This window comes from Sinocyclocheilus anshuiensis, unplaced genomic scaffold, assembly GCF_001515605.1.
Source record: "Sinocyclocheilus anshuiensis isolate Anshui unplaced genomic scaffold, SAMN03320099.WGS_v1.1 scaffold392, whole genome shotgun sequence".
NCBI classification, from domain to species: Eukaryota; Metazoa; Chordata; class Actinopteri; order Cypriniformes; family Cyprinidae; genus Sinocyclocheilus; species Sinocyclocheilus anshuiensis.
In genome coordinates, this window is record NW_015557091.1 from 2,851,102 (window position 1) to 2,865,508 (window position 14,407).

The window sequence follows — 14,407 nt, forward strand, 5'->3', positions numbered from 1 at the left end:
ACACACACACACACACACACACACACACACACACACACACACAAACACACAAACACACACCTCTCTAAAAACACACATTTACCTCCTGGGAAGTTGCATCCAATTCCAATTATAGCAATATCCTCCTCCATTTTAGTGATTATTTATTTCAAAGATCATTATGTCTCTTTGCAAAAAGTAAAAAAACTAAGCACAAGCATATCTCATCTCAGCTCTGCTGTTCTGCTCATGTTTGTGACCAGTATTTATCAGGTCCCAATAACATCTAGGCATTTATATAAAGCCTTTCACAACAGAAAACCAACGGGAAAACACAATTCTTTCAACAAAGGGTCTTTAAACATGCAATCCTTCCTCTTGTAACCAGTAATTGTGGTGGTTTGAAACAAAACCCTTTAATTACAGACTTGGGTAAAGATGCAAAACACTGAGTGCAGTTTCTCTCACGGACACAACAAAGCTATTGTCTCAAAGCTATTGAGGTGATTCCCTAATTCATGATTGGCTTTAATTGGCTTCCATAAAGAAACATATAACGAATGATGAGAAAAAAGGACCTGAATATGTGTAGACCACCAATTTGAAATAAGATAACCAAAGATCATCTCAGCACACCTAACCTGATACCTGCGATTTTCAGACTGAATGGTTTACTGCCAGTATTTTATTCTGGACCTTTGAAAAGGATCCATGAAATTAAACCAAATTCATTTCAGTGTTAATTTCAGTCTCATACCCAGCTTAACATTCTTGCTTTCAGGAAACGACAAGGAAATAGGCTTCATTTATTTACTTTATTTAGTCTATGTTCATTTCTGATTGAGAGAAATAAAAATAAAAATGGTATTAATTTCAAAAGAAAGCACACAAATAATAATTTCAAAATTCAAACACACATATAAACAGTGCAGTTACCTGTGTCATGAAACATACACATGCAGACAACCCAAATGTGGCCGAGGATAGCGGCAGGAGGCTTTAGATACCCCTGGAAAAAGCATATTGAAATAAATAACTTAATGAATAAAATCAGGGCCTACTAAGGTCGAAAGGTTCAGCGGAAACATTACACAAAAATCTACAGTACTCCGAGTCAATTGCTCAGATATGCATTTACAGATATATTTATTCTGTATCTGTAGATGCTAAAATAATACTGACATTCCGAAGTCACATTCGTACTTGGTTTGTGATTTAAGGTTGCATTGAAAAAGTGAACAGTCTGTACTACTATGATTATTGAAAATGGGACATTCTGACTTGCCACTTGCTTTCAAGGAAAATGCACTATTTATGAGCTTCCTGTTTTTCTCCATTTCATAAAATGACTTGTAAGCAAGTGCTTCAATCTGATGTCTGGGTAACAGAGAATAGGGTGAAGAAAACAAGTAATGAACATCATAATTTTCCTGTTATATACTTAGGTTCTAAAAACAAAGCAAGAATTTACAGTTTAATTGATTTGTAGCTATTACAATTGGTTCACTGCTGAGGCATATATACTTTTGATGTCAATTTACCCTCTCAAATTAATAGGAAAGATCTGAATTTCTGTTAGCTTAGTGTCTGTTTGAAAGCCAATGTTTTGCCTGAAAATGAAAAATATTAAAAGAGAAGGCCAGAAAGTCTTCCAAATGCCTTTCTTATTACAAACATTTATATTAACAGGTAAGGTAAGCTTGTGCCTTGAAATGTCTCTGTTAATCCAAGACTTCATCATCTGGGGTCCAGTGACTTTCCCTCCAGGATCATCTGAATTTCCTTTGCATTTAGAGTCTCGTACGTCAGCAGGGCATCGGCCAGCAGCTTGTGCTCTTTGCTGTAGGTCTTAAGTAGATTCTTTGCCCTTTCATACGAGTTCTGTATGAAAGTTCGGCAATTCAAATTAGAAGAAGAATTGCCATAATCATCAGTCAAATATCGCTTAAAAACAAAAACTAAACACCTACCTGCAACAGCACCCTGACTTCCTGTTCTACAGCAGCCTGGGTCTCAGAGCTATGGTTCGTCAGGTCATTATAGGTCATGACCCCCAGCTGCTCAAAGCACAGAGAGGTGAGTGAATATTAAAGCACAAAGGCTTCACACAAGTTTCTGATTACGACAGGATCCTGACGTTAGAGATGGGCAGATCTAAATGTAATTTAGACCCTGCATATGCACTGCTCATTTTTGGATGTGGAGTATGAACTGAGTGCTGGGGAACGGATTAGGATGAAACACAGATTTAAGTCTGGAATGTAAGCGCTTACACATCCCTAATGGCTTTGAACACATGGAAGGACTCAAATGGCTTCTCCAAATAGCTATTTGCTTCCTTTCTTTTTGAATATATAAAATATTTTCACTTAAAATGTGATCTGACTCAGTTGAATCCCTTTGACCTACAATATTGACTTGAAGTTAATATTTCAGTAATTTAACTCAACATTTACATGTTCACGGTTCTCTGATGTCCAATAATTGACACGACATGCAGGTAAACAAATTAAATAATTATTTTTTAAAAGAGTGTTTTATTTTATGTTTTTATGTAAACTTTTAAAATTAATTAATAAAATTATATTTATTACTTTATCATCAACTCACAAACCGCAGTTTGGGACACTTTGGCCTAAATTATGAAATCATTACTGATCACACAAGAAAGAAAAAAAAGAGCATTATTTCGTGATTAATTATTTTTTACCTTGTCACTCATTCCAAACTGTGTCACCATCATCTGTGCTATTTTAGTGGCTCCATCAAAATCACTGGATGCTCCTGTAGGAAGAACAAATAAAACATCATGATGTTGATAATTCCAAGAATTCAAAGTAGCAATGTTCAGTTAGGGACACCTCTCACCGGTAGTGATGTGATCATTTCCAAACACCAGTTCCTCAGCAACCCTGCCGCCCATGCTGACGTCCATCTGAGCCAGCAGCTGGGCCCGTGTCTCATTCCAGCGATCATTCTCTGGCAGCAAAGATACCTGAGAGAGACCAGAGAAAGCAGCACAATGGGTTTATGATGTATACCCCTAGAGAGCAAAAGCTATAATTTCTTGAAGCCTCTTTCTGCAAAACTACTGTTGAACTTTTTTGTCTGAAAAGCTTTTATTGTGAAACAACTACTTCACATCATAATGAAACATTAAGACCAGCTACTCACATGACCAAGTGAAGGGCCGCGTGGCATGATGGTAGCTTTGTTGATTGGCATTGCGTCTTTGGTGTAATAAGCCACTATAGCGTGTCCTGACTCATGATAGGCTGTGATCATCTTATTTCTCTTGTCAATCTGCACACTCCGGCGCTCTGGGCCTGGACAGACAGAGAAGAAGATGTCAGGAAAGAATCTCTTTGATCAAAGCATTAATCCCCATCACATGGTGCAGAGAGTAATCTGTATGTCCCTACTGCCCTCACCCATCAGGATCTTATCCTTCGCAAACTCCATCTCCTTCATGGTCACCAGGTCTTTCCCATCGCCTGCTGCTTTCAGCGCCGCCTGGTTCACCAAGTTCTCCAGTCCGGCTCCAGAGAAACCCACTGTTCCCCTAGCAATGATCTCTGCATCAACAGCTACAAAACACACAAAAACAGGTTATTTTATTGGATTGTACTAACAAGAATCTTTTAAAACATATTTGGTTTCTCTTAATCATTCTTACCAGAATCCACCTTAATTTTTTTCAAATACCACTCCAGGATTTCTGTGCGTCCCTTCACATCCGGTCTTGGGACGGTGACTTGCATGTCAAACCGGCCAGGTCTCACCAGTGCACTAAAACACACATTATCATAAGAGGTTTATAGATTTAGGCTATCACAAAGATTGTATGATTAGAGAGTAAAATGTTAACTAGACAGTTACAGAAACATAGTGCCCTATCAGAGAAACACATGCCCCGATGAAAACAGTTCAAAAGCAGTAGAAACTACCTGCTATAAGCTTCATGTTAAAGCTGGAGTCAAATATTCCTAGTTAAAGATATCAGTGGGATTTGGGGTTGTTGCTTTAATACCTTTAAAGTATTTCTGCAAACGTGAGCTGCTCTATGCAAATTTTGGAACCCACTTGCAAGTCTATTAGCCTAAGCTTAGTGTTTGCAGGGGTGGTTGATCAGCTTTTTTCGAAAGCTTGATTGTGTTTATGGGGTGCAGTGTAATATGTGTTCATGCTTCGCTTTTAAAAAAACGCATTATTTTCACATATTTTACCTTTATTCTACACTGCTGTTTCTGTTCTCGTCAAAATGGTCTGCTGAGTTCCTGGTTCTCTGAAGCCCCTCCCTCAGAAATACGCAATCGGGCTCAGATTGGTTAGCTGGCTCAGTGTGTTGTGATTCGCTAACCGCCTAGTGCACGTTGTCTGGAAACGTCACACCCCCCTAACATTACAGGTAGTTGCATGTTCCCGGGGACATGGTTTATGTAAACATCGAGGTTAGTGATGTCACAAGCCCAGGAAGAAGCTCGTTGTAGTCCCTACCAGCCTTTTTTTGTAGTCCTTAAACAGCAATTTCTTTAAAAGAAAACATCTCCCTTTGCATTGAACTTTGAGCGTCGTAACTTTGCAGACGTTGTTTATGCTCTAACATCAACATTACACAATAACTAAAGTTTAAAAAGTGAAATCATAATCAACCACCCCTTTAAAATATAAATATGCCTGCATGTAAAAACATGGAATTACAGGAATAGTTTAACCAAAAATAAAACTTCTGTCATGTAAATAAAATGTTCACCATATAAAGCAATAGTATCTCTTCACATGACTTGGATTAAACCAGTCAATTTATATAGATTCATTTTACGATGCCTTTATGACCTTTTTGGATCTTCTAAGTTTTAGTTACCTGGACTTTCAATTGAGGGAGAGAAATTTCTCAGGTTTCATAAATATTTTAATTTGAGTTTCAAAATAGTGTTATGGGTTTGGACAAGTAAATGATTTTTCCTTTGAACAGATGGCTGGAGAAACCTACTTGTCCAAAGCTTCAGCAAAGTTCGTAGCTCCAATCACAATGACTCCTTCATTGGGTTTAAACCTGAAATCATCAAAATACTACAATAAGACCTGTGTAATTTCTTTCAAAAAGAAGAAATGTAATAAAAAGCCATTGACTTACCCATCCATCTCAGCGAGCAGCTGGTTGATGGTTTGTCGCGAGTATGGGTGCATGGGAGACTCGATTCTCTTCCCTCCTACACTGTCCAGTTCGTCGATAAATATTACACATGGTGCACTAGCTTTGGCTTCCTCTGTGAGAAAAAACAGTAAAGGAGTGATTTTATTAACAGCAGAAGCATTATGGGCAATGCAAGACTGCGTTTTTCCTTAAACGACTCACTGAAAAGGTTTCTGATGCGACTCGCGCCGACTCCCACAAACATTTCGTCAAACTCTGACCCGGAGGCGTAGTAAAAGGGCACGTCTGCTTCACCTGCTACAGCTCTGGCCAACAGGGTTTTTCCTGTTCCTGGAGGCCCCACAAGCAAGATACCTAAAATACACATCTAGGTTAGACATTTTATACAAATGAAAAACAAAAAAACCTATGTCCATAAGTAAATTAAGTAAAGAGTTTCACCTTTGGGAAGTTTACCACCGAGCACAGTGAATTTCTGGGGGGTTCGCAAAAACTCGACAACATCTTGAAGCTCGTTTTTTGCTTCCTCCACACCTTTTACATGTTCAAAGGTGACATTCTTCATCTGAATGGGGTCCACAGCTGAATCCAGACCAGAGGTGGTGCGGAAACGAACTACATAGGTAAATAGATAAAATGAAGACTTGAACATATTGCATTTTAATGATCTGCTCAAAAAAGTCAAAAAAACTACCAACAATTTCACACCACAGCAACAAAACCTTTCATGTTACAACCTTTTGTGTTGTTACATTATTATAAAAGCTGCAGAAGAAATCCAGCTACAGTCAAATGCATGCCATCAATCAATATATTCTAGGGAAGCAAATATAAAGAAAGAATAAAATGGGAAACAAACCAGTGTCGGAAAACGACCCTTTACCCGAGAAGAGAGGGCTTCTGGACACACCATACAGACCCACCAGCAGGAGGACAAAAATAATCAGACGTGTCCTCTTTACAGAGTCTGTTAGAAACATAAGATGTAAGAACAAAGTTCCTGCAGCAAACACATTTTTTAATATTAAGCAAACTCTGGGCTAATGTTAGATAAGATGCTTTAAAAAGGCCTAAATGCATTACCTTGAGTTCTCTGTGTCAAAGCCTGAGCTTTCAGGAAGCCCTCTGTGAAGCCGATCTTAAAAGCATCCTGGTCAGATTCTGGCAAGTTATTCCGTTTCAATAACTGTTCAAGACTCCCCATCTCTTGCTTTTCCTTCATAAGGAGGCCCTGAAGAGGACAGGTTACAGGTTAAGCACATTCCGACATTTCTGCTGTATTTCTGAGACCAGAACTGCCTTAACTATTATTTCCCCAGTGTCATGCAGCTTACTAACCTTCATAAAGGGTGGCTTATAATTCTCTGCATCTACTGGACCTTCAAAACCAGACTGCACATGTCTGGTCTTGGACTTCATTGTCTTGAAACCTCTGTTTTGGACCCATACTAAGCATAAACACAAAAAGACACACATCTAATGAACCTAAAACTCCATCAATGGCAATAATGTAACAGCATGTAACTGAGTAAAGACCCCATTCACAACAACAATGATAACTATAACAATAACTATACTAGCATTCGTACCAACGGAGAATAATATTTCGTTTAACTTATTAAGTGTGCACTGCAGTTTTGTCGTCTGTTCCTTTAAATGTTCAAGCTCTTTAAAGAAGGATGGATTCTGATTGCCAATCAATGTTGTTTTTTTTTTGTTCAACAGCAAGAAAAAAAATTACATTCTGAAATTATTTCAACAGCAATGTTTATCTATGTTGTTATCATTATAGTTGTGGTGTGAACTTCACTGTTCTCATAGAATTATAATAATTATAAGAGTTATTGCTATAGTTAAAGCCCTTGATGTGAATGGCCCTTTATCTTTATCTGTCACTGTAGGTAAAGATTACATTGCAGATGATGCAGATCTACGCAGGCCGCCTGGAGGGGGCTGGAACTTTGCCTGCGAAACACTGGAGAGCCAAAGAGTCCCATGTGTTTGTGAGAGAACCCTATGTTAACAAGAAGACAGACAACTTACATTAGACAACACTTATAGCAATCACCTTGCTAAGAACAAAATGGACCATTAGTTTCCAAATGACAAGAAAAATAACTTTTTTAAGACCGGAAAGCTGCTGGGAATCAGTAAACATGCTGGTGAATAAAACAGAATATTTCAGCATCCTATTAAATATGTTACGTATTTATCAACTTGTGATCTAGCTTACACAAAGTATTCAAGTACAGTAGGTTTGAAATGGCACGGTGTAATTTCCGGTAAAGTTAGACCAACCTATATTTGAAATGCTCAATAATGTTGACAAAAAAGAAAAGAAAAAGTGATTGCATAAACAAATTCTGTAAGGGAATAACTAACCTAACTATTGAGCTACCAACACTTCACAGAGACAAATTTACGTAAAAACATGACACCATCACCTCATGTTGTGGGTAACCTCACCATATTTGTTTTGGAAGAAGGAGGAGGCAGAAATGTGAGATGTTCTCCATGTTGTTGAGTTTTGAGCAGCGCTGGATATCGATTTCTCCTCTGGATCTATAGAAGGCAGCAGGTGCTCCAGAACATCACGTACATGACAATACCTCAGCTCTGACAGACCCAGGTCCTTTAAGTTTACTTTGGGCTGTGAAGACAGGCCAATTAGCATTTTTTTTTAGCATCATGTTTTAATTTAGTATTATTTTATTACAATTTTAAATGTTTTTATTTTTATTTTTTCTATTTTAATTTTAGTGAAAGTTTTCATAATTGTATTGGGTTTGTAATTGTTTCAAAATATGTCTATATAGTTTTATTAATATTTTTATTTACGTTTTAGTTATTTTAGGACATCAGGTTAAACTAAATTAAAATTAGAAATGTTGCACTGGCAACTAGCTCCAATAAAGTAAGCTTATGTTTTGTTTTTTCATTTTATATATATTTTGTTTCAAGTAATAAAACTGGTTTGGTTTTAGTTAACTATCATAACCCTCGTGTAAACAAGAAGCCTAGCATGCACGTGCTATAAAACAATGTGTGCTGTTGTTGTGACTGTCATACCTCACTGAGATCTGGGTCATGTTCAGGTGAAAGGTCTCTCTGTAGACTCTGCACTGATGTGGTGATGGCAGTGTTGGCTGAACTCTTCAGGTACTGGACCACATTGATCAGATGGGTCAAAGGCACTGTTCTCTAAAAAAGATAACATTTTGGTCACATTGCATAACCTAGTGTGGAAAATACTGGTTAGCAAATAAAAGAATAGAATTGCATTAAGTTGCCATATAGTCCTTAAACTATCATATAGTCAAAGTGACTGATAAGCTCTCTACATATGATTGCTAATAGAGTATGTTGGTCTGTAGGTCAGTTATGTCACTCCTGACATACTGACACACTACTGAAACTTTCCTCCAGACACGTACACACTCAGTCTCTCTATTAAACAGCTGTTGCTTTTGTTGTATAACAGCATGAAGGTACTATCACATAACAATGTCATCAGAAAAATACAAAAAGTAACTAAAATACTTCAATACAATATATAAACATAGCATATATGTATAGTATATGTTCAGTCAACAGTGAAGAATAACTAAGAAGAATCTCAACAGATGGAAATAAATAGTCAATCAGATTATGTAATCTGTTTGATGGGTGACTACAGGTCTAGAATGAGCCAGAAATAGACTGTGGTTAAAATAAACGTTTTTAACAGCAAACGATATTATTGTTTTAAATATCTACTTACATTTACAAAATCAGTGTTTGTCATGAAGAGCCTCAATGACACTGTTCAGTTACTCCATTACTCGCTAAAGCCACTCATTTATTCACAAAAAGGGCTTTGACATCTACTATTTAAAACAGTTAAATGTCCTCATACCTGCGACTGAAAGGTTGTAGGAAGAGAAAACATATTTTGCTTAGATTTTCGTTGAGAGGTTTCCTTGCGCTCCTGTCAGATCCGCTGCTCTTCTGTTCTTGGGTTAATCTCTAGGTGTTGTTAATCTCACCGGTGACTCCGCCCTTCCCTTTGTAAAACCGAAAAACAACGTTGTTAAATTAAGCGAATTAATCGCTTTTACGTACGTCTTCACTTCTTCGGCGGTGGTCTAAATCAACAATCGTTGTCTTTAGTGCCGCGGCTGCCGCCTGTTGGACAATAACGGTAAGGCGCGAAAAAGCTTTTTGCTAAATGTTTAATTACATTATTAACCATTTTTAAATCAACTATAACACAAAATCGTAAAATAATCATATAACAAGCCAATAAAATTACAAACGTTAGAACGATAAGAAAATGTCAATCAGTTAAAAAGATGGCCACTCAGCTTTGTTCCATTTCTTACTCTCTGATCAAAATAAACATTTAAAATGAAGCGAAAACAACCACAAACGAGGATATTATAATGAAAATATCGTGCCTGTGTGATCACAGTATACGAAGCGCAATGTTCTCTCTTTAGCGCCCTCTAGTGTCTGTGTAGCGTGTGGCACTGCAGCGCATCCCCAGATGTAACGTTAGTGCATGTAAAAGCAGAGCATCCTTGTTATTTATATAATAATACACTACTTTGGAAGTCATAAATATTGTGGTGATAATATACAATTACACTATAACCAAACTGGCGTGTTGGAATAGTCTGAAAACGGTCATTTATGAGCTAAACGATCGGTGAGCTTTACTTCCGGGTTGTTTGAAGACCCCCAAAAAGAATGGGTAGAAAATAAGCCACCTGCTTAAATATCATTACGCTTGCGAGAGGCATATTTGACTAATTTTGTCCGTGCTTCATGCGCCCAACTGTCAGTAAAGCAGTCAAAACAAATATAATAAAATGATTAGATAACAAGAACAAAGAATTAGATCACAATATTCCTCCAAATGGTTCGCATACAAGGCAATCAAAAGTTTTACTGTCTTTTTATTTAGATTAAAAAATATATATTTAACAGCTTTTATGGTTTTTATTTCTTTATTTATTATATATCACTAATAGGATAATGTGAATTTATAATCTCTTAAAATCGCCTTCGATTATGCAATTTTCAAAACAGCATTTACGTGTTTTTAATGGGATTTGCCTTTATTTATTTCACTAACAACCGTGAAAGTTGAATAAAACATTAGGGAGAATAGGGAAATTATGAATATAGTGACTATAGGTGTGTGTGTGTGTGTGTATATATATATATATATATTCTTAAAATAATCCTGCTTTCTTATCTGCATATATATGATCCTAAATTAAATGCAGCTGGAAATGCACTTATAAAGCCTTTTGTCATCGTGCATTACAGTACTTCCGCTGTGTTCCACGCTAGAGACTCGTTGGTAGCAGCCGTTCTGTGGTTTCGACGCTGTTTTATAAAGTAACAACAAATCGAAGCTTCTCCAAGCGGTACTGATCGCCGACGTCTTTCATCTGTTACAGTAATCGCAGTAATATCGCATGTCCAATATACAGAACCTCCAGTCCTTCGGTAAGTTGTACCGTTACGCGTCGTGCACGGGTTTGCAAACGGAAATCATCTCAAGCATGGTCTGTGTGATTTGTTCTGAGCGCTCATAAATGTATCAGTACAAACATGTGATTTAAAAACAGTAGATGCAATGGGTAACTAGCATTTTTCTTAAAAAAAGAGAGGAAGCATGGAAAATATCAGATGATTGTAAAACTTGAAAAGTCAGGGAAAATAATGGAAACTTTATTTTCCTATTTATGCTCACTTTAGCTGCTTGTTAGTTCAATACGTGTAAGACTACTTTTAACTATTCTTATCCAGTAATCAAAAGTGACTGCAAAAGTGTATGTCTGTGTGAAGACCAGATTTTGCCTAAGAAGTCACTTAAAAGTCCCACAGTGATAGAATTTTTGTTAATATTGGTGATTATAATAAACCACAATCAGATGGTGCACATTATTTGATCTCATTCCCATTGTGTGACTTGCAATTCATCTTTAGTCTTGCGCTCTTATTACAGTAGTATATGTGAGATTTGTTTCTTGTAACCGGGACTGAAACGTTTCAGTGTTTCTCTCTAGATCCCTTTGCTGATGCAACTAAGGGTGACGACTTGCTCCCGGCTGGGACTGAGGATAAAATCCACATAAGGATTCAGCAACGGAACGGCCGCAAAACACTGACCACAGTGCAAGGCATCTCAGATGATTATGATAAAAAGAAACTTGTAAAAGCCTTTAAGAAGGTATTTTCTAACTTTTTGTTATTTGAAAGCATTTCAGTGCTATTTGATGTTGCGTAAAATTGCATGGTTTTATTTGACAGAAGTTTGCCTGTAATGGTACGGTGATCGAGCACCTGGAGTATGGAGAGGTGATCCAGTTACAGGGGGACCAAAGGAAGAATATCTGTCAGTTTCTGATGGAGGTAAAGTATGCTTATGTTTGGAATATCATATTACTAGTTGCAAGCTGTTTCTCTTTACAAAGTATGTTTGAATTGGTTAATTTGATTGCCCTTGTGATTGTTTTTGACTACAAATCAAATTGGTTTAAGCAGTTACTCATTTTCGTTCTGTTGCGCAGATCAACATCGTAAAGGAAGAGCAGTTGAAGGTTCACGGATTTTAAAATGCTGGCCCCGCCAGGGCTTTCTAAAGGACTGCACCAGCATGTAGCAATCCTAGTATATTCATGGCAGGGTTTTCGTGACCATATGCTAACAACACTGACAGCAGGGTAAAACGGTTTATTTTTGCAGTCATTTCAAGCTTGAGTCTTCATAATGACCTCAAGCGGACCACTAAATCCAGGCTGGTCTGAATTGGATACTGAGTTTTTGTTGCTGACGCTTGTGAACATTTTATGATAGATACTCAATTGCACGATATCTTTTTATCAAGGACAATAAAATTGTGACTTTGCAGATTTGTGACTCTTTGTCTTCTCTTCCCTAATAAAATTTGCTACTTGAATGGGACCTTAATGTTTATTGTAGCAAAGTATTTTAAGACTTAACTTTCAGGATTGTCAGAACACAAACACTGCTTATTTAAATCTAGATTGCACAAATGAGTGAAATGGGTCTTTGTACATTCTTTCCACATAGTTGGTATGAAGTTAAAGTATTATGATTATATCCTTCAGTGTTGCATTAAAAATGAACAAGTCAAATTAGATTCTAATGGAAACTTAAAATACTTAAAAAAAAAATATGCCTGGGCTAGAGGTTTAAGAAGGAAATTACTTTGTATTAATTTACATTGTGGTGCATTATTCTGAGGAAGTTTATATAATTGACAATGTTTCTGGTTGGTAAACTGCATTTGTTCACTCTGGTATTTTGGCTCATTGTCGGCTGAAGATCCTTTCAGCTGTGGCCTAAGTCTGCAGTGTTCTGGCTGTCCCGCCAGGCACAAACATGAGTGTAATCCTCTTTAAAGGGCATGGAATGGCATTCATGACTGAGGGATGCCAATCTCATTGAGGCTGTGTGGGCATTTCAAACACTTTTTACCACAGCAAGGTAGTCTGAAGTTGAATGTCTGAAAAAGATTTACTTGGGACTCTAATTGCAATGATTAAACCATTTAACTCTGTAATTCGGGAGAACAAAAGGTCCTTTTAATAAATCAAACATACAACTCAAGAGTGGAAAAAATTCAAATATTTTGAATGCTTTCACCAAAAAGATACGTTCACCGACCAGTGCGTTGTGAGTCATTGAATCATTCATCAAACATTTTTCCTCCCTTTTGTCAGCTGTGGGGACGTGACTTTTATCAAGCTATTAAAAACTGCAGGAATAAGCCTTAATAAAAATATTTTAAAACATTTATTTCAAATGTTTCAATAATGTAACTGCACCATTTTGTATATGATCATCAGCAGAGCTGGGTAGGAACTGATTACACGTAATCTTTATAATTAGATAATTAGATTCCAAAAATCAAATACTTGTCATTAGAGTATGTTACATTTTATAATGTTCATAATCAGATTACAGTTATTTTTTATGGATTACATAATTACGTATTATTCACACAATGTCAGTAAATCATAATTTATTCTCACAAATTAAATGGATTCCCAAACATTTTTGTCAGCCAAAACCACTTTGACATGAAATATTTTCTTGAAAAATCTCTGGGGAAGTTAATATTTCAATAATTTAACTGCATAATAATTTAATTGCATGTTTACAGTTCAAAGTCGCTTAATGGTCACATTGACATGCAAGTTAACAAATTAAATATTTCCATTTTTAGTGTTTAATTAATGACTAGTTTCTTATCAACTCACAAACCCACTGTAGATCTTACAGTAAGCCCAGTTTGGTAAACCCTGGTTTAAAGTACTGTTTAATGCATTTTAAGATGTTGGGGAAAAAGGGGGAATATATTTTCTTTCTCTTTGCTTTTTTATATCAATATGGTACATTCAGTGGTAAGAATGTTAAAACAAGTTAGATGAAAAAAAGTAATCTAAAAAAGATTGTTACTAATTACAGTTTTCATCATATAATGTGTAATCAGTAACGGATTACAATTTGTAAGTAATCTACCCAGCTCTGATCATCAGTCACTTTTACACATTTATAATAACTCCTAAACCCCATATCTCCTTGTTTGTTAATTAGATGTTTATCCTGGGGGACGTGCCTTTTATCAAGCTATAAAAACAGCAATAATAAATCGGAATACAAATTATATAAAAACAAAAAAATAATAATGAAAATCAACAAAAAAAGTTACATTAACTTATTTTTTTGCGTAATTTTAATTGTATATATATATATTCATTAGTCACTTTTACATAGTCATAAAATCCTTGCATAGTCATAAAACTTGTGAACGAGATGTTCATCGAGTTTATTCACAAAAAAGTTCGAATCTCTCATGTAGTTCACTATCATAGTTCATTCGGTTCGTTTGCAGTCAGCCAAAGGTTTTTGAGCCATTTTGCGGATGAAAGTGAGTGAGAACATTCAAAAACACATTAATACACCTCAGAAACACTACTAGTAAATTGTTGACTCGAGAACCGCTCGGGCCGATTCGTGAAACGGTTCGAACGATTCATTCGACTCAAATAATGATTTGTGAGGGTCTCCAGCTTATAAAACCAAAGACAGTTCGTCCATTAAGATGTGTAGGAGTGAATTGCTGAGTTTTGGCCTCAGCAGTTTAGTGGCTGGTGTCTGAATAAGACGGAAACAGACGGAGCACGTGCGAATGCCTGGGGCTGTCCACCGTCCTCTCCGCTCCACTCCATTACCTCCACCAGACAAACA

General features: G+C 36.6%; 2 protein-coding genes across 2 annotated transcripts; one reads left to right on the forward strand and one right to left on the reverse strand.

Annotated features, from left to right (window-relative positions):
- Positions 1-1,643: 1,643 nt before the first annotated feature.
- LOC107677293 (ATP-dependent zinc metalloprotease YME1L1-like) lies at positions 1,644-9,219 on the reverse strand. Its single transcript, XM_016472148.1, has 18 exons — positions 9,033-9,219; positions 8,207-8,338; positions 7,604-7,787; positions 7,050-7,151; positions 6,476-6,585; positions 6,221-6,368; positions 5,997-6,104; positions 5,579-5,752; positions 5,339-5,491; positions 5,117-5,249; positions 4,973-5,035; positions 3,656-3,768; positions 3,411-3,566; positions 3,154-3,305; positions 2,848-2,974; positions 2,690-2,763; positions 1,950-2,036; positions 1,644-1,860 (listed from the first exon to the last, which is right to left on the reverse strand). The coding sequence occupies exons 1-18, from the start codon at positions 9,063-9,065 to the stop codon at positions 1,717-1,719; spliced, it is 2,193 nt and encodes a 730-aa protein (XP_016327634.1). The 5' UTR covers positions 9,066-9,219; the 3' UTR covers positions 1,644-1,716.
- A 1,218-nt stretch (positions 9,220-10,437) lies between these two features.
- On the forward strand, positions 10,438-12,042 carry LOC107677207 (eukaryotic translation initiation factor 1b-like). Its single transcript, XM_016472016.1, has 4 exons — positions 10,438-10,633; positions 11,197-11,360; positions 11,441-11,542; positions 11,701-12,042. Exons 1-4 carry the CDS (start codon positions 10,603-10,605, stop codon positions 11,743-11,745), a joined length of 342 nt encoding a protein of 113 aa, XP_016327502.1. The 5' UTR covers positions 10,438-10,602; the 3' UTR covers positions 11,746-12,042.
- The last annotated feature ends 2,365 nt before the right edge of the window (positions 12,043-14,407 follow it).

What these genes read in the sequence shown, in the direction of transcription:
- LOC107677293 (XM_016472148.1), bottom strand. Translation starts at nt 9,065, where the DNA reads ATGTTTTCTCTTCCTACAACCTTTCAGTCGCAG. An exon ending in CTACAACCTTTCAGTCGCAG is followed by an intron (nt 8,339 to 9,032) that starts GTATGAGGACAT and finishes TATCTTTTTTAG; the next exon opens with AGAACAGTGCCTTTGACCCA. An exon ending in ATGACCCAGATCTCAGTGAG is followed by an intron (nt 7,788 to 8,206) that starts GTATGACAGTCA and finishes CTGTCTTCACAG; the next exon opens with CCCAAAGTAAACTTAAAGGA.
- LOC107677207 (XM_016472016.1), top strand. Translation starts at nt 10,603, where the DNA reads ATGTCCAATATACAGAACCTCCAGTCCTTCG. An exon ending in TTGTAAAAGCCTTTAAGAAG is followed by an intron (nt 11,361 to 11,440) that starts GTATTTTCTAAC and finishes TTTATTTGACAG; the next exon opens with AAGTTTGCCTGTAATGGTAC. An exon ending in TCTGTCAGTTTCTGATGGAG is followed by an intron (nt 11,543 to 11,700) that starts GTAAAGTATGCT and finishes TCTGTTGCGCAG; the next exon opens with ATCAACATCGTAAAGGAAGA.